Source organism: Pezoporus occidentalis, unplaced genomic scaffold, assembly GCF_034315485.1.
Source record: "Pezoporus occidentalis ecotype Australia unplaced genomic scaffold, CSIRO_AGI_Poc_V1 ctg5, whole genome shotgun sequence".
In the NCBI taxonomy this organism is placed as follows: domain Eukaryota; kingdom Metazoa; phylum Chordata; class Aves; order Psittaciformes; family Psittacidae; genus Pezoporus; species Pezoporus occidentalis.
In genome coordinates this window covers 803,051-822,383 of record NW_026915835.1, presented here as the reverse complement: position 1 = coordinate 822,383, position 19,333 = coordinate 803,051, and the positions used below count along the sequence as shown (strand labels likewise).

Here is a 19,333-nt window from a genome sequence, read left to right as displayed (position 1 = left end):
TTTTCTCTTTTTTTTTCTTTTTTCTGTCTGAATTTCTGTAGGACCTGGGGATAACGAAAGTGGGTCATATGAAGCGAATTCTCCAGGGAATTAAGGAGCTCGGCAAGAACACCCCTTTGTCTGAAGTGTAATTATGCTGGTGCTCTCCCTAGAGAGAGAAGGGAAAGTTGCTGGAGAAGCAAAGCTGTTGCAGGCACTTAGCTGTCTTTGTAGTTTACTCTATGGAAGAATAAGCACCGGTGTTTGCACAAGCTAGTATCTCTGAATTCTCATATGGTGAAGAGCTTGCTGCAAGAGTACAAAAGGATTTGTGCCAAAAAAAAAAAAAAGGGAAAAGGTGATATGTTCTGCAAAGACGTTTTCTTGGTGTGCAAACTTGGCAGTTTGGAAAAGCACATTTTGGTAAATTGATAGGTTTATGGTGAACTGCACTGACTGGAAAATATAATCAAGAAATGATTGCTTTGCTTACATGAAGCTCAGTACGCCTCTCTTTCTGCTGCAGCAAGATACCACTGTACAGCATGAGGTTGTCTGGTTATCGTTCCAAGGCATAGCTCGATAAAACCTCCTGTGCAGGAGACCAAGAGGGTTTGGAGGTTCAACATGTGAGCCTAGCAGTGCCGCAGGTACCCAGCACTCACTGGCCATGCAGAAGGAAGGACAAGATACCTTGCGATACCATGAATGCAAACTATAATGCATGGTGTGCCTGCCTGAATTGTCCGTTGTTCTGTTGCATGACACATCTGATACTTTAAACACTTGAACAACTTTTATATTGGTTTGAATGAGATTTAATTTATTACTACTTGAGTGTTTTGTTGGTTTCTCTTTTAGTTTCAGGCACTTTTCTGTTCTTCAGTGTTGTGTTATGCCTAAAGCGTGTTCTACAGCAAAGGATGTGTGGGTGTGGAGACTTAGCATTTGTGCCATATTCAGCAAATTATATGCATTATATATGATTGAAACACTGTACAGTTAGATTTTTAAATATACCATGTACAGAAGGTGCATCAGGTAACTAACTTACGAGTATTTTTGAAAGACCGGTACCTCACAAAAATATCAATTGGCTTCCTGCATGGAAAATGATAAAGAATTTTCTCATGGTGCGTTTTAATGTAGTTATTCAATTACCTTAACCATCTGTAGCACATTTGAACTTCAAGGCACTAATGGTTTTATTTATTCTATTGTTCAAAAAGCAGGTTGAAAGATTAATAAAATTTTTTTACAGGAAAATTCATGTTATTTATCCTACGTAAGAAGAGTTTTAAAATGTAGCAGCTGATTTGTTTTTTGTGGGGTGAGCTTTTACTCATTACTAATTAACTAGTACTTTAAAAACGTCTCTCTATATATTTCTTTACAAAGGCATCAATTTATTTCTCGTCAGCACTCCTACATTGGTAGATCATAAAAATTTAAAAACCAGGCTCTAAGGTTTTACGCTATGCATGCAAAGAGGAATCACATGCAATACAGTAATCCATGAGTGTAAACAGGCTAAAAAATGAAAACCATCTTTGTTTAGAAATTGCATTAGACCTGAGTTTATAAGGTTATTTACAGTTTACTTGAAAGAAACATAGCTTCACAATTGAATTTCCTGGTTCATTTTTCACAAAAATGTTAAATCTACTAGAAAAAATCATTTGCATATATCTACAAAAAAAACACAACCCTACTTAAATGTTTGAGCTAGGATGAGATGGCACCACCTGCCTGAAAACTTGAGCAGAATTGATGTCTCTGTATGTTCTTAACGTCATGCCATTGAGGCACAAGGAACACTTGACTTTTACTTAATTGAGTAGCTTTGACATTTCTGGCAAGTTAAAGAGTATCTTAATATCTACTGGTGTTTTTCACGTAGGCAGCAGAGTAAGGTTGCATTTGTCTTTTCCAAAGCTTATTTTTCCTGTTTAAAGGGGCTAACGTCAAGTACTAAATCCTGGTTTTGCCCTCCCCTTCTTATGAGTATGAAGGGAGTCATCCCTTGAAATGTAAAACTTATTCCCCTCATTGTTTTACTGAAAAAAGAAAAAGAAAAAAATAAAAAGGCGCAAAACAGGCTTCATTTATGTCATTATAGTACTTTGTATTCTTGCTGCTGTAGGTTCAGCAGGCACCACTCTGGGAGCTCTGCGGACATAATTGATTATTCTGGTAAACAAAAGCAAAAGGCTATGTTCCATTAGGTTTTCCATAAAAAAAAAATCAACAAACAAAATCCCTTTGCCAAGTGACATGATTTTCATGCTGTTGTATGAAAAGCATATGCAAACAATGGAAAGATTTGGTGTTTTTTTTTATGTACTTGACATTCACCCCTTTAATGATGTTCAGATGGTATCTGTCAAGTATTCTCAAATTGTATTTCCTTTTTTCTTTGTTTCTCCATAAGCTACCCTAGATTTTAATGTGTGATAGCACTCTAATACAATGATGTTACAGTAGACTGCACAGTTGATCTTCCTGGTTGGATCAAGGACATGATACACAGAAGAACTTTCTTTGCTTTCCTGATTGTAGGATACACTCTTCAACTTTCAGCCTTGCTATATGCAACGCGTTAAGACGGGCTATGGATCTCTTCAGGTCGCTGCAGAGGTCTGTGCTGAGTATATTAAAACATGGAAGCTGCTTTTAGGCAGGGAAGATGGGGAAATGTTTGTAACGTGACTTTCTCATGGCACTCCTCAGATTACCTCAGTATAGGACAACTGATCAATTGTCTATGTATAGTTCATTGGTTTTTTTTTAAATGACCACCAAAGAATTTAACTTCGATTGTCCTAAGCAGAAGGTTTTTTAAAATGTGTAAGTAAGTAGAAAAAAAAAATAAATGCAAGCATCATTTATGCTGTATTTATTAGATGCCCAGGAGAGCAAATTTTATGCAACTCTATGCCTTAGACTAGTGTTGGCTATGAAATCAAAATGCATCTGACAAAGGGGCTCAAAATATTTTATGGGGTTTCTTTGCCAAGGTCATGAGTTGTAACTGTGTTTAGTTATATGACTTTTCTAAAGAAAGACTTGTGAATGCAGTGTTACTATCTCATGATTATTGTGATTTCCAAGTATTCCTTACTGCTGTAAAAGTCTGAGCTCCTAGGACTAAGGACATACATAGCTAACGTTTTAATGAACTGAATTCTTTATAATTTAATCCTGATGTTTAAGTGCTCCAAAGCATATCCCAGTATTACTAACAAAAATACCCTGAAATTAACTGGGTTATTTTAGAAAACGAGTTATCCCACTAGGTCTTGTGGAGCCAAATTTAACATGCTAGATTAATCAAGGCAAAAAATGTACTGGATTAATTTTTTTCCCCTAGTCAAATACACTTAATTTCCGTGGTCATGCAGCATACCTTAAAATCTGAAAGGAATACAGAGAAATTGACTTTTTTTTTTACGTAGCTGGGTTCATATAGCTGAAATGCCCTACACCTCAGAAAGAGGACAAAGAGAAATAAGTGTCTTAAAATGGCAGCAGATTGCTAAGTGCAAGTTTCTGTCATTTTCAAATAGGATTTTTCCTTTTCATTGCATTCAGTTTGTAGCAACTTCTGATTTGGGTCATGCAAGAATTGCCTTTATAATGCCTAATGCCTTCTTCTTAGAAATGCAACGGAATCAGGCAAATTCATGGTGGTAGGTGTTGGGTTTTTTACAATACTTTAAAGAAAAAACTTGTTCAAAAATATAATTTTTTATATGATGGCATTTGAGAATTTTATGACCCATTTTATGCATTTCCCTTTAACCACTATTTTTTCTCCTGAAAATCTCTTTTTTTCAAAGAAAAATATTTTAAAATTGGAAGAACAGTAAAATGTAATGTGTGTGATGAAAAACCCTTCCAGACTGTTTCAATCCAGTATTCCTTAATTTGGGACTGGAGTAAACATTCTTAGTCCTATAAATAATAAATAGAAACCATCTTTTTCTCCCCATCCCTGCCCAAAGAAATTCATACTGCAATCTACTATAACTGTCATTCAAACACAAGGTATTGATTTTTTTTAATAATGGCCCATTTCATATTTTCCTATGCTTTTTACAGAGAAATAGATAACCTGTCAATTTTGACCTTTTAATTGAACTGAGCAATGCTAATTCACTTAATGAAAATTTCATAATGTCGTGACAATGAACAGATCTTATTACAACAGTAAAATTATCAGTGTTTTTCAGTGCATCTATCAGGAAATATTTTTCACATGTAATGGAAAATTAATGTATAAAGAAAATATGAGAGGTTGTTCCACAGTCCTACTTTAAAAATAGCTGTAAAACTGCATATTATACATAGATAATTCCACAATGGATGTGTAAGACAAAATCCAACACAGTGATTCCATGTTGCTTGATGCTTCCTATTAATGATTGCATTGCTAATGTTTACTACTTTTTCTCTATTTATATCTGTGTCCCTAACTATTAAATTCTTGCATATAAGTTTGGCAGCTCTGCTAACTAATAATCAGCAGTGCAAAAAGCCTTTGTGGAAGATAAAGTCACAAGTGATGTATATGGCTGAGGATAACTGAGCTGGAACAATATATTTAGTTTACAACAAGGAAATTGTCACTCGTGTAAGTGAGAGACACAGAAAATTCTATGAGTAAATACAAATTTCTTTTTTCACCCAAATAATGTAAAAGTACCCCTTAACTGCAGCATCCTGAGCATGACATTTATAGCATGCACCCTCCTGTTTCTTTGGTTCTGTTTTCATAGATTGTATGTTTTATGGTATGATTTTCATATCAAGGTTTGATGCTGCTTGTTCTAGCTGCAAAGATTTAATGTTTGCAGGAACTATACATGACTGTATTGTTTTAAGTAAGAGGAGGAGTTTTGATGACGAGGACACTGAGGAGTTTGGAAAGGACTTAAAATATCTCTGCTGCTTCTTCAGAGATGAGTGGTAGTGTCAGCAGGATTGATAAAGCATCATTTGGTAATTATCAATAGATCTTTACTGGTTGTATAAATTCCTGTATTTATATGTAGAATATAGTGTGGAACTTGATCTTTTTTTACCGACAGAAAAACATTTTCTAGTTCTTTTCTACTACTGTTGCATTAGGTTTAATAGCTCTGTTAAGGGTTTGCTTATGTACTTGAAATGCTCGTTTCTGCCATACAGAAGCCCAGTCTGTTTCTCAGAACTTATGTTCCATTTAGAGGCCATCTGGAGACTTTCAGGAGCCTATTCCTGTATTGGAGCTAATACCACAATTCGTAGCAACTTCTGTAGGCTAGATAGTGATTGCCCTCAATATTTTATCTGGAAAAAAAAAAAGGTTTTGAAAATATGGGTTTTTTTCTCAGCCTGTAGAATTAAACATAAACATCATCCCCTTACCATCTGTATATAATAAAATATTAGTGCTGTTAACACTTTGGCAAACTAGCAAAGTGCTGGCAATTATAGACCTGAGAGTATTCCTGGACAAATTATAATGCATTTAGCTGTAGTGGTTAAAGACCTACCACCTTCAGAGCAGTCAACAGAAAATTCATATATGTACATGGCAGAATTATAAACATCTGGTTTAAATAATTTAAGACCTTGTCTCCCACTCAACAGAAACACTTTCTATATAAGCTCTTTAATGGCATTTTGAGTTCATATAACCTAATGCTTATATTACTGAGGGCAGAAGAAGCTGGTGCATAATTTATGTTTAACACAGGTCATGTCTCTACTAATGTTCTCATGCTGCTTCCCAGCTCCTGTGTCTGGATGTCTTCCCAGGTGTTTGGCAAGGGATGAGAACCTCGCATGTTTCCCCCATTTCTTTTCAGAATAACTGGACAAGCAGGCTAGGAAAAGCTGGAGGATGCTCCAGGAGATCTAGATTGACCAGGGCTTTGGGCTCCAAGGTCAAGCTTAGCCATAGTGGACTAAAATCCTTTAAGTTACACTCTTGCATTACCCGCTGAAAACTGTATTTAGCTTGCCATACCACTAACAGTTAACACCAGCTACTGGAATGCCCTTTGGAAGAGAAGTGTTTTGGCTAACTAAACCAGGTATGTAAAGCTTCTGAAAATACTATAAATTATGGTAGCTATTAGTAGGACAAATATGCAAGTGACTTACATTTATTTTATTGTATGGAACAAACACTTTGGGAAAATGTATTTGTAGTATGATTGAAAGATTAGTGTTAGAACTGAAAAGAAACTGAAGGTAAAAGTAAACCTTAAAGTAATTTGATTTTTTTTATTTTTCCAAATTCATTGGAAACAATTCTTTTAGGCAGCTGGGTTTGATCCATGTATAGCTATGTTACACTAGAGTGTGTGAACTGGAAGATGAAACCAGGAAGAAATGAACCAGCAGGTAGTAAAATTTGCTAGTTTGTTTTCATAATGAAAACCATGTGAAAAGCCAAAAATAAAATCCCCACAGTGCACCAAATCACCACTATGAACATTTAAAGTGAATTAGCATTTTAAGTTCTACTTTTATTAAACTAAAGTGTTAATTGGATAGAAAACTTTTAAGTTTAATTAATAACCTCAAGTTAACATGTCATTAACAGGGAAAGAGCTATTACTATCATATTATATATACAATACATAGATATGCATACGATACACAGATATTAGTATGGTTTTCTCCCTGCCTTTGTTGAAGTAAACTGGGACTGATTCCCTTTGCCGTCACAGTCAATTATTCTGTGAATAGGGAGGTTGAGGGAAGCCATTCCAAGCTGCTTGTTCTTGCTTTTCAGGAAGGGAGAGCACACATATGCTGTTAAGTTGGGCCTGGGTGTCCTTAATGAGAATTTTAAGTATGTAAGATTTTCTACTTGGGCAGTTCGTGTTGGTTTACAGCAAGCACACATGCTTGCTGTGAAGGTTTCTAGTGGCACTGTCCTCTCACAAGATGCCATCTCTATGTATTAAAAGAGGCATTTGGACTGTAGCGCTTAGCCAGATTTCAGAGGATTTTCTCCAGGCATCTGTCACTTGTGTCTGTGCTTTCTGTCCTGGATTTCTGTCTCCTTAAAATGTGCGGTTTGACAAATGCAGTCATCCATATGTGACAAAAATTACCATTTTTCCCCTCAAGAAGCAGAGCTTGTGAAGCTGTTCTGAAATATTTTGTTTCATTAGCCACTCTCTTACATCATGCCCTCTAAATCCTTGAAGAGCTGAATCATGGGGCCTCCTAGAGCTGACAGTTACCTAGTCATTTAGTTAGTGCAGGTTCTATGTTGGGGGGATAGATCATCAAAGGGCAGGGTAATATTCATAGCAGAAGATAAAATGTGCAACAGATGGGATTTGAACATCAAGAGTACAAGCCATTGAGGAGCTTCTGAGAGATGAAGAGGGCCTGATCTCTGCACCTGAGATCTTTGCAGTCATCCCACACAAATCATTTGATGACATCTAATCCTAGCAGTTTCCTGTCTTAATTCACAGTTCTTAATAACAGAACTTGGTCCTGTTCATGGGAAAATTCATCATCTTTGCAAACATAGATCTGCTGGGGCTTAGACATGTGCTTAGCTTTAAACAGCACTTCAGCCTCCCTTGGAGATTGTTCATGTACTTCAGTTTTAGCATTTATGTGTAAGCCTACAGAGGATTTGGGTAGGTAAAATTGCTCCTCACATAAAAGTTATCATCAGACTGATCATAAGTAAGATTTTTAAATACCATACTTATGAATGTTCTCTTGCCAGTATTTGTGTGTGCATGTGTATAGTTATGTAGTATCTAGTTTGTAGAGTGTGTGCGTGCACACCTGTACATACATATGTATATACATACCCAGTTTCTGCCCAGTATGATGCCAGCTTGTGTGTAAAGCCAAAAAACCCTTAATACTATACAATGCTTGAGATGCTGCATTGGTTTTATTATATTATTTTTATATCAGATGAATTGCAGGATGTTTACAGATGCTTATTAATATTTAACTTATACAATGGAGTGGCAGGATGTTTATAATTGTTGTCAGCTAAAGAACTGTATACGATTCTGGGTGAAATTTTGGTTTTGTTGAAATCCTTGGCAAAACTCCCACTGATCTCACTGGGGCCAAGATTAACCCCCTCTGAATCTATTGTTTACTGGCTATTTTCCTACTGTGATCATTTTTTTTAAATGAGTGAAGTGTATTTATTTTTTCCCAATGTGAAATCTGGAGTTGCTATTTGGATTTTTCTACAGAACCTGCAAACTACAACACGGGTGGGAATATATGCCTCAGAGAATGTACAGAACTTTTCATTGATCTGGTCCCTGCATGTGTCTAAGAAAATACCTTCTAAAACAACTTTGGTAAGACTTAATACAGAATCTTCTAAAAACAGATCACCTTTCATACCTCTCCACAAAGGGGACATGCAGTGTGGCAGGTGAGGGTGAAGAATTATTTATTGATGAATAAAAAGTAGTACTGTAATATATGTACTGATTTCATGCAGCTCACCTGGCTCTGCAGATCTGGAATGAGACACTTGAAGTCCCTTATCAAGAAAAAAAAGAAATGTTATATAGTATATGGCTTTTAATTCCTCATTGAGACATGGAGGTATCTTCAGAACCAGTCTGTAGAATGAGCCTTTCAATATTTCACAATGAATAAATTTATGAAAATATTAAGTGCTAAGGCAAATCAGACAACTGCTTGACATTAGAGAAATCATTTGTTTAGAGACAGAAAGATCAGTTCTTTAGTAGCACCAGGGAGGAAAAATACCGTAATGCAGTGCTTCCTAAATCCCTTCCCAGGGTATCTTTTAATTGTGTAGGCTCTAAGTATGTTCTTCCTGTAAAAAGACAGAAGGCTGTGAAACAGCTAAACAGATGCATCTTAATTTCTTCATCCTAAGGCTATAAGTACCATTTTCAAGCAAGAGCTATCATGCACTTTGAAATATATATGTCTGGAACAGTTAAGTTTGTATTCATTGTATACAGTCATCCCAGGGATACAGTAGGATTTGTAAAATGGGGTCATTATGCCAACGTTAGCAAAGGCTGAAGAAATAGCAAACCAGCCATGTTCCCCCATGAGGCTCTCTCTGAAGATATTTGTGCAAATGCCCACCACTCCCAGGAATTTTTCCTATAGTTTTGCTTAAGAAAGGATCATATTCCAATTCCTACTCTGCCTTGCTAATAAGGAAGGAAGTATGCACCTTGGTTAAACTTTCCAGGAGCTTGTTGGCTGTAGAAACAGACCTCAAAAGAGGAAACAGTAGAGGCAGTTAGTGGCTTGTGGAGAGCACACAGGGCTCTGCCTGGGCTTCCTAGCCTCCTAATGTGGATCTGATTACAGATTTGGGGGGGAAAAAGCTCCTGTTGTGCTCCCAGTGCTGTGAGTGGCAAACCTCTATGGTTTTTACTGAGAGCAGGTGGGTGCCCAAGTGAGGAGACAACTTTCCTTTTGCATGCTGGTTATCTTTCTGTAACTCTAATCAGGACTGGAGTTCAGGACACGCCATTATTTGAGTAGAGGATGTGTGGGGAAATTAGTAATGAGTAGAGGATATGTGAGGAAATTAGGAGGAAGTGGTTGGAGGTCTGGATTCTGCCTTTAGTTTCCTGCCACAGAGCTGGTGCAAGACTGGGAGCCAATTCAGTTAACCTTTGTGTGCCTCACTTTCTCCACTCATGGAATAGGGATGCTTTACCACCTTTGTACAGACCCCTCAAGACCTGTAGGAGAGCAGTGGTATATAAGAAGCTAAGTTTTACTGACACTATTATCTGTAGTATAAATAAATGACTTTTGTCCGTAACACTGCAAAAATTGCTTTTCCTAGTTTCAGTTCTGACTATCTGATGACCCACTACATTCTGGGTAGTCAGTTTTGAAGCTTAGCAATTGCTCTAGTACTTGCAATTACACACATAACGGGCTCTGTTTGCTGCAGAAAAGAGTTAAACTTTAAACTGCCTGATAAAACTTGCCAATGAAGTATATCTAACAGAGCAGGGGTGTAACTTTTGGCTTTATTTACTTGTAATAATGGTAAGGAACAGTGAATTTTGTTTGTTTACATACTGTTTACAATGGCACAGTTTTATTTTTAATATATAAAAATCAATTGAGGTATTTATTGCATATACTATTTTAAAGATGTTTTATGTGTTTTCACCTTTGGAATATATTGTTACATTTCCTTGTACAGATAATTTGGGTGGCTTTGTTAATATAGTTAGTAATTTTTATGACTACTAAGTGACCAGTTTTCCGTGCCTTTTTATTGTTGGATGCATGATTACATATTTATTATTGTATGGAAGTCACTGAGATGTGTATTTTTGTATTCTGCTGGAAGCAATGGTTGATTTTATTGTACATGATAAGAGACGCCTTCCATAATGGGCACTCGTATGAGATCTTCCTTCTCAAATAAACAGAATGCATTCAATGTATGTAAGTCCTTTGAATTTTTTCTGTGTCTGGAAATCAGTGGAAATCCCTGAACACCATGACACTGAATTTAGATGTTATTCACTCAAAGTGTGAGCTGCTACCACTGTCTTCAAATCCAAACCAAAACACCCCACTGAAATCAATACAATGGCAAGTCCTTGGTACCATGTAAGCCTTTGTAAATTAAAAGAAAAACTCTGTATGTTAAAGCTAAATAAAATGTGGATCATTTCTATTCAGTCTGCCACACACTGCCTGAAAATTGTTTTAAATTACAGGCTTTGGATGCAGCTTTAAAACATACTTTATATGGCTACGTGCAAGCCCACATATACCCTGTAAGTAGGTCGCTGTGCATGTAGGTGTTTACAGTTGCAGGGATCTTCCCCTAGGTCTTGCTGGCATACGGCATATTAAATGTAAAAATAGATTTATATTTGCATCCATAGTAACAACAGTTGTTAAAAATGCAATACACAGTAGTGCCTGCTTTTCCACAGTAAGTGGCAGTAAAACAAACACATTTTTCCATAGTAGTATATACTGAACCTTTCTAACACCAACCCAGATAAACACTCATTTAAGCTGATTCCATGCCAGGACCTGAAGACAGAGGGCAATTCTGCAGGCGATCATCAACTACTGTGTTGTAGATCAGTAAGCTGCTAGGCTGGTATATAAGACATGATGTGAAAGTAACTACAATAAACGGTATGTACAGAAGGAAAAATAAGAGTGTATAAGAACCTAAGGCAGTTGATGAAGGCAATCATCCTGTGATTGATGAAGGCTATTGTCTTGTTGCTGGGATCCTATTGTCCTGAAGTGATCATACATGGAAGAGGCATTTTTATAGATAACCAAGAATGCTTAATGGTCAGCACTGGTGGTTTTAACACACAATGAATTCCAGGTGCTTACAAATCTCTTAGGATTGAAACCTGTACGTTGAATGTATTTCATGTGCATTCAGCTGCTTTAAACCACAATGGTTGGTTGTAATCCTCAAAGTTGTGCCATTTAAAAGAGACTACATTAGGAGATACAGCTGAGGCAAATAAAGTAAGGGGACACCACTGGGGATGGCACTGCAATACATGAGAAGACTGGGTATGATGGTGCATTGAACACTGCAGAGTTGCTTCTAGCAGTTAGACTTAACAATAAAATTGCCTTCCCATAGTTAATCTTGCCCATATGTTGCAATTGTGTGAATAAGAAGTCAAAGAATGTGAAAAAGGTAGCTGCATTATAAGCCTTAACTTGAGAGATGCACCAAGGGAAGGTTTTAATAATTTTAAGAAGAGTTTGGTACATGGGTGAACTTCATACCACAATATGTATTTTGGTACATGTGGTGTACCGTCAGTCCGTTCATGGCAGTGATACTGAACAGCTGACAGTAAAGACTGAAATTGTGCTAACTTTTAACTCCCATGACTAAATTAATAAAAATCTAAAGAAAAGATGATGGAAATGAAAGAATTTAAATTAGAAGTCCCAAAGCGAAACCCTAGAAGCAAATCTAGTAGAGTCATTGCCCGGACAGTTTATTTAAAAGGGCCGTATACATGTCTAAAACACAAAGTCCTAGTAGTGACTTATTTACAGAAGTCTAGTTGGAATAGAGTGACAAACTACAAGGGCAAAAATTAAAGCAGTGGCACTGTAAGCTCCTTCATGTTAACATTAGAATATTAGAACAGGGAGCAAGGTAAAAAGTGGGAAAGAAAATGATTTTAAAATTATGCCATTCGGGCCACTGAAAGTTTGTGTTTAGATTCATACCTGCCCATCCTGGAAGCAAATGTGGAATCTGGCATTATGGAGTTGGTTGTGTATTTAAGTAGTTGTTTGTACTGTTTCCTTTGGAGTTACTGCAGGGTATTCTGTAATTACATAAATGTGGTTCTGATCATATTTATAAGTATACTTTTCAGAAATAAAATAAGCTATGTCAGAACCACGGCCTTGATTGTACCTGGCCATTTGATGGCAGAAAGATGCCATGGATTGAATTTGTACTGCAAGCATGAGAAAGCACAAAGTGATCATAATAGCTTCTGTTCTGGCCCAGTACACAATGGATGAGTGAGAGCAGCAGCTGGCCTGAGTCCTCCTCTTTTAGCTGAGTACCAAGGGGATCTACATGTAAATGCATCGTTCTTTTTATAGAGGGAGAGATGGATAGGTGTTACGGTGATGAAACGGGACATCCTGGGATGTGGCAGATGCCTCCTTGAGGCAGCAGGATTTGTCTTTGGGCTTCAGTTTCCATTTCCTTTCCCTGACAGCAGCACACAGCTGTGCCTGCACTTGCTCCTCTGAACTCATTCCTCTACTCTGCCCTTTAGCAGTTATTTGCCTTCTCCCATGTCTCAAAGCTTTCAGCCCTTCTCAGGTGCCTACCGTCACTTCCCAATTACACTTTGCCAAGTGCAATTTCCTTTCTTCAATTTCATTCCAAAAATTCTGTCTGCTGCCTAGCGACATCAGTGTAACAGCAGATATGTCTTCCCCTGGCAGTCACACTATCCTCTGAGTAAATCAGTTCATTAAGGAAAAATCAGACATGTAACACCTCTGAATCCCTTATGCACTGTCCCTGGTAATAACCATAATCATAATCTGCTAATGTCAGAACTATTCAACGAATGATGTGGCTTTCCTCACCCTGAGGGAACACTGCTTTGCTGAGACTTCCTGGGCACAGCTTCTTCGACATATCAGTTCTCTGAAGGTCAAGTCAGCAAGTGTTCACTCAGGAGCCTGCAAGTGATATAAGAGTATGTGCTTCTGATTTACACTTGATGACTTGTTTTACAGCTTACTTTGCCTAAAAGTTTATACACAAATAAAATCACATATATTCCTTAAACAGGCTATAAATTAATTAGGCAGTTCTGTGGGGAGAGACGGAATACACAATACCTGTGCCCTGCTCCACCACAGCATCAAGAAATGAACAACCTGAATTTTACAGTTTCACTGTAAAACCTTCCCAGAGTTGTCTGGGGAAGGTGTACAGTGTTTTACAAATCAAATGGCCTCAGTATTATATTTTTCAATAGCATTTCATCTCCCTGCAGCCACTCAGCCATAAAAATGATTACTATGTAATTTCCAGAATCTTGAGCCTATTTAAAATATTGATAGGAGTATTAATTAAATCTTTTGAACATTGTGGAAAAAAGTAAGCTGGACAAATGTGCCTGAATTCCTGAAAAATACAATAACAATTAATTATGTCAGGACAATCAATCGCCATTTATTTTGCAGTCAATAAGAACCATAGCTAATGGCTGACTAAGATCAGTTAAAGTTTGATGAAGTGCTAGTTTTTAAATAGAAGTTAAATTACTAACCCATATTGTTTGCTAGCAACATCAACAATAGATCATGGCTTATTTTTGAAATCTAAATCCCCTCTCAAAATGTATATATTTTGAAAGAAAGATTAAATGTCATATTTTCTTAGATGGTTGGTCAATCTGGGATTTTATTAAAGGCTTTTTCCCTGCTAGATTAAATAGAGAAAAGCCTGGAACATAAACCCCTGTGGTTCTTTCACATCTGTTAATCAAACAGCCAGTTTGAATGTTTCTGATATCCAGACTAATCCCTGTAGAAGTGGAAAGAAAGCTGTGGGAGCTTGACCATCAGGCTACCTTTGAGTTGGTAGAAGGGGTTTGCCTGCAAGGAAGCACAGTGCTGGAAAGACCTTACATGACATTTTGCCAACCTGTTAATGTTCCCATTCTAGCTGCCAGACTTGTTTGTTGCTGCCATCAGGTTCCCACCTCCCATATTAAACAGAAGAAGATGGTCATTTTAGGGTCCCTGCCACACTAGAATTCTGCTACACCTTAGTTTTGGGTGATTCTGGTGCCTAAAGCATCATTGGGTATAAGGTGTATATTGAGTATAATGATGCTGTTACAGTTTCTTGTTAGAGTCCCTTACTATTTCATCAAATCTTGGTTTGATTTAAAGATTAACTGGCTTTTGTTTTGTTGTTTGTTTGTTTTGGAGGGGGGTGTTGTTCTTATTTAGTGGTACAAGACTTTTATAATAAAGTTGAAGCATTTCTTTTTTCACTGACTCTTTTTAATGGCCTAAAATACAAGTCATTCTCTTTCAGAGTTACACAAATTACAATTGCTAGGAGGACTTTCCCAGAAGATATTCAATACCTCTGCTAAAATGCAGTTTCTCTTTCTGAATCCTGTTTTTTGTTCTCCTATCTTCTCCTTCTGATAGCCAAAAATAAAGCTGGAGCAAAAAGCCTGTTGATAACATCATACTTTGGCAGGGCAGCTGTATCTCTTGCCTTCCTTTCTCCTTGGATGCCCTCAAAGACACTGAGGTCCAAACACCAGCACTGGTAGTCTCCCTTCAAGCACATGATTATCATTTTACAGAGGTGTTGAGGTTTTTTTTTTTACTGGATGAAGTATGAGGAAGGGGAAACACATTTCTGAAAACAGAGATGGTATCATTTCAGTATACAGATTTAATCCTTAATGGCTGTCGTGCCTTTGACTTTAAATACAGTCTCCAATGGCTGATACTCATGATCATGTCATAGGATACCATTTCAGCTAAGCTGTGGTAACTGCATCTGTCACAGCAAGTATGAAGTAATTCAACTACATTGCTATAAAAGAAGCTTATATTAAGGTACAGCAAGAGCCTGCATACAGGTTGTTTTCATTTACTGACTTGCTCCTGTGTCTAAATAATCATGGAATCAGAGAATGGTTTGGGTTGGAAAATCATCTTGATTTAAAGATCATCTAGTTCCAAACGCCCTGTCACAGGCAGGGACATCTTCCATTAGACCAGGCAGCTCAACACCCCATCCAATCCGGGCTTGAAACAATCTGATAAATCACATTTACAGTTTATTGAGTACCATATTCTGTGGTTTCACTGCTCCACTATAAATAAAAACTGATATTCCCTGAATTCATTACAGAATAGCATGATTTATAAAATACATACATGCATACCTTGTGTGAATCACGCTTTTAATCCTCCATGGGATTCCTCATTTCCTTTAAAAGCAGGCCATCTAGCGCTTGCAGAGCTTCATCGCAGTGAGAAAACCTGCAAAGAGTTTGATTTGCTCCCTCATTTGCACGCCTTTAAACCATGGAGCTGCATGCCTGCTTTTCAAGGCACTATGCTATTGTGCAACTTAAAAGGAGTTAGGTTGTGATTTTACATGCCTGTTCCCTGTCTTGCTCTCTCCTACTTAGCTCCAGAACTTTGTTTTCTTTCTGTCAGACCTGTCAACCGATGTAACTCCCTAACATGGTCAAGAGTTAATGACCACAACATGGTAAGGATCTGCTGGGTTAATGAACTAAATCAAGTGGTACAATGATCTAGCACCAGGACTGGCCCAAGGAGGAGGTAGTACCAGGAGAAAAGAGGAATGACAAATGGGAGTAAGAGAATGATCTTCCCCTTTATGCCCCAGCAACTGGCAGAAACTGCATCCTCAGGTTCACCAGAAAAAAATACAACTAAGGTAGAAACACTGACAACTTCTCCTTCTCCAGAATGACACCAAGGCACTATTAGAGGAAGGAAAAAGGCCCAGCCCTTTACAGGCGCTATTAAAAAAATCATGAGGTAAGTAGTTTCCATACTGGAATGTGATATCTCCAAAGAAAGCTGAAAAGCATAGCTTGGAATGATGTTGCTAATTCTGTAGCTGTCTGATTAGATTAGTGTCCTGGGAAGACACTTTATCCCAGCATTTTGCTGGAGCTTTCCTTCCTCGTATTAGTGAGACAAAAAGAGAAAACCCAGCCACCTGCCATCACTAATGATCCTATGACACACATAGTGTGTCTAAATTCTGGTGATGATCAATGCTGTCCAAATTTTTCCCTATGGAAAAGGATAAAGAACTGGCTGGATGGCCTCACACAAAGAGTTGTGGTCAATGGCTCAATGTCCGGCTGGAGACCAGTAATGAGTGGCGTCCCGCAGGGATCGGTGTTGGGACCGGTCTTGTTCAACATCTTTGTCTCTGACATGGACAGTGGGATTGAGTGCACCCTCAGCAAGTTTGCCGATGACACCAAGCTGTGTGGTTCGGTTGTGTGGTGGTTTAAACCCAGTCAGGTAACTCGTTCACTCACTCCCCTCCTTCTTTCCCTCCCCCTACTCCCGGAGGGACGGAGAGGAGAATCGAAAAGAATGCAACTCCCATGGGTTGAGATAAGAACTGTTTAGTAACTAAGGTATAACACAAATCACTGCTGCTACCACCAGTGATAATAATGATAAAGGAAATAACAAGGGAAGAGAATACAACATCTCAGCACCAGCTGACCAATAAATCAGCCCCCAGGCCCAACCAAGCACCGACCCATACCTCCTCCAACCCTGCAGTCTCCCAGCCCTTCCGGCTAACCCCATGGGCATGACGTGCTGTGGTATGGAATACCTCTATGGTCAGTTTGGGTCAGGTGTCCTGTCTCTGCTTCCTCCCAGCTTCCCCTCCTCCCTGGCAGAGCATGAGGCTCACAAAGTCCTTGGCCAAACCAAAACATCGCTATCAGCTCTGTTACCAGGCTGAAAGTCAAAACACTGCCCTGCACCAGCTACCAAGGAGGAGAAACATGACTGCTACTGCTGAACCAAGGACAGGTTGATACGCTGGAGGGAAGGAATGCCATCCAGAGGGACCTTGACATGCTTGTGAGGTGGGCTGATGCCAACCTCATGAAGTTTAACCATGCCAAGTGCAAGGTCCTACACCTGGGTTGCAGCAATCCCAGGCACAGCTACAGGTTGGGCAGAGAAGAGATTCAGAGCAGCCGTGTGGAGAAGGACTTGGGGGTGTTGGTTGATGAGAAAATGAACATGAGCCGGCTGCAGTGTGAGCTCGCAGCCCAGAAAGCCAACCGTATCCAGGGCTGCATCAAAAGGAGTGTGACCAGCAGGTCGAAGGAGGTGATCCTGCCCCTCTATTCTGCTCTCGTGAGACCTCACCTGGAGTATTGTGTGCAGTTCTGGTGTCTTCAACATAAAAAGGACATGGAAGTGTTGGAACAAGTCCAGAGGAGGGCCATGAGGATGATCAGGGGACTGGAGCACCTCCTGTATGAAGATAGGCTGAGAAAGTTGGGGCTGTTCAGCCTGGAGAAGAGAAGGCTGCGTGGAGACCTCATAGCAGCCTTCCAGTATCTGAAGGGGGCCTATAAGGATGCTGGAGAGGGACTCTTCATTAGGGACTGTAGTGACAGCACAAGGGGTAACGGATTAAAACTTAAACAGGGGAAGTTTAGGTTGGATATAAGGAGGAAATTCTTTCCTGTAAGGGTGGTGAGGCACTGGAATAGGCTGCCCAGGGAGGTTGTGAATGCTCCATCCCTGGCAGTGTTCAAGGCCAGGTTGGACAGAGCCTTGGGTGATATGATTTAGCGTAAGGTGTCCCTGCCCATGCCAGGGGAGTTGGAACTAGATGATCTTAAGGTCCTTTCCAACCCTAACTATTCTATGATTCTATGATTTCCCCTTAGTGAAGCCATGCTGGCTGTCACCAAGCACCTTGTTGTCTTTCATGGGCCTAAGCATGCCTTCCAGGGGAATCTGCTCCAAGATTTTGCCAGGCACAGAGGTGAGACTGACTGGTCTGTAATTCCCCGGGTCATCCATTTTCCCCTTCTTGAAAATGGGGGTTATATTTCCCTTTTTCCAGTCATCGGGAACTTCACCTGACTGCCATGATTTTTCAAACATGATGGCCAGCGGCTTAGCAACTTCATTCACCAGCTCCTTCAGGACCCGCAGATGGATCTCACCAGGTCCCATGGATTTGTGCACGTTCAGATTTTTAAGATCGTCTCGAACCAGTTCCTCTCCTACAGTGGGCGCAAGGCCTTCATTCTCACAGTCCCTGCATCTGCCTTCCAAGACTTGGGTGGTGTGGTCAGACCATTTGCCAGTGAAGACTGAGGCAAAGAAGTCATTCAGAACCTCAGCCTTCTCCAAATCCTGTGTAGCCAGTTCTCCCGAGAGCTTCCTGAGGGGGCCTACGTTATCCGTAGTCTGTTTTTTATTTGCTATGTACCTGTAGAATCCCTTCCTGTCAATACCTCTAGCTAAGGTTAATTCTAACTGGGCTTTGGCTTTCCTAACCTGGTCCCCAGCTTCTCGGACAATATCCCTGTGCTCTTCCCATGCCACCTGTCCTTGTTTTCACTTATTATAAGCCTCTTTTTTCATTTGAATTTTCCTCAGGAGCTCCTTATCCACCCAAGGAGGTCTCCTGGCCCTCCTGCTGCACTTCCTTCTGGTTGGGATGCAACACTCCTGAGCTTAAAGCAGGTGATCCTTGAATATCAACCAACAGTCTTGGGCCCCTCTGCCCTCTAAGGCTGTATCCCATGGAACCTTTCGAAGCAGGTTCAAGAATGGACTTGTGTTTTCTAATGCCGTGCCTCACAAAAAAAGCCCCCCAAAATATATTTTGCCATAAGCAAAATCAGCCATTCAAAGATGAAAAGCTCCAAAGGGTTTCCCCTCCCTGGATGATGAAGGAAGCAAGTGGAGAAAGTGTGCCTTAAGGCAAACCTGCCTTGCCTGAAAGAACTAGGATGGGAAGACAGAACATTAGATTATTTCCTTACAAAAGATGTATACAGATTCCTCAGAGATTTTCTGAAACCCTGAAGTTCTTCCTCACATAAACCATTCATCTCAATCAGCTTGCACCCATGAAAAAATACTTCTGATGCCCTGAAAAATCAACGTCATTTTGGCAATGAATAAGCCAAATCAGATTAATATGACTTCATTTTCTGACATAAAAATGCTAAATTTTGGCTTGTAGGTGAAAGGAAACCCATTACCATTTCCCCCCTTTGGTATGATGTGT

At 39.2% G+C, this 19,333-nt stretch overlaps 1 protein-coding gene across 2 annotated transcripts in view; it reads left to right on the top strand.

Moving 5' to 3' along the window:
- Positions 1-19,333, top strand: part of DGKH (diacylglycerol kinase eta) — a 544,322-nt gene that overhangs the window by 161,954 nt on the left and 363,035 nt on the right. The window contains exon 31 of one of the 2 annotated variants that reach the window (XM_062636834.1): positions 42-4,862. In XM_062636834.1, the coding sequence (XP_062492818.1) occupies positions 42-131 (90 nt within the window). In that variant the 3' untranslated portion in view covers positions 132-4,862. Of the gene's footprint in view, positions 1-41; positions 4,863-19,333 lie in introns of those variants that run through there. The other variant, XM_062636835.1, reaches the window with a different exon arrangement.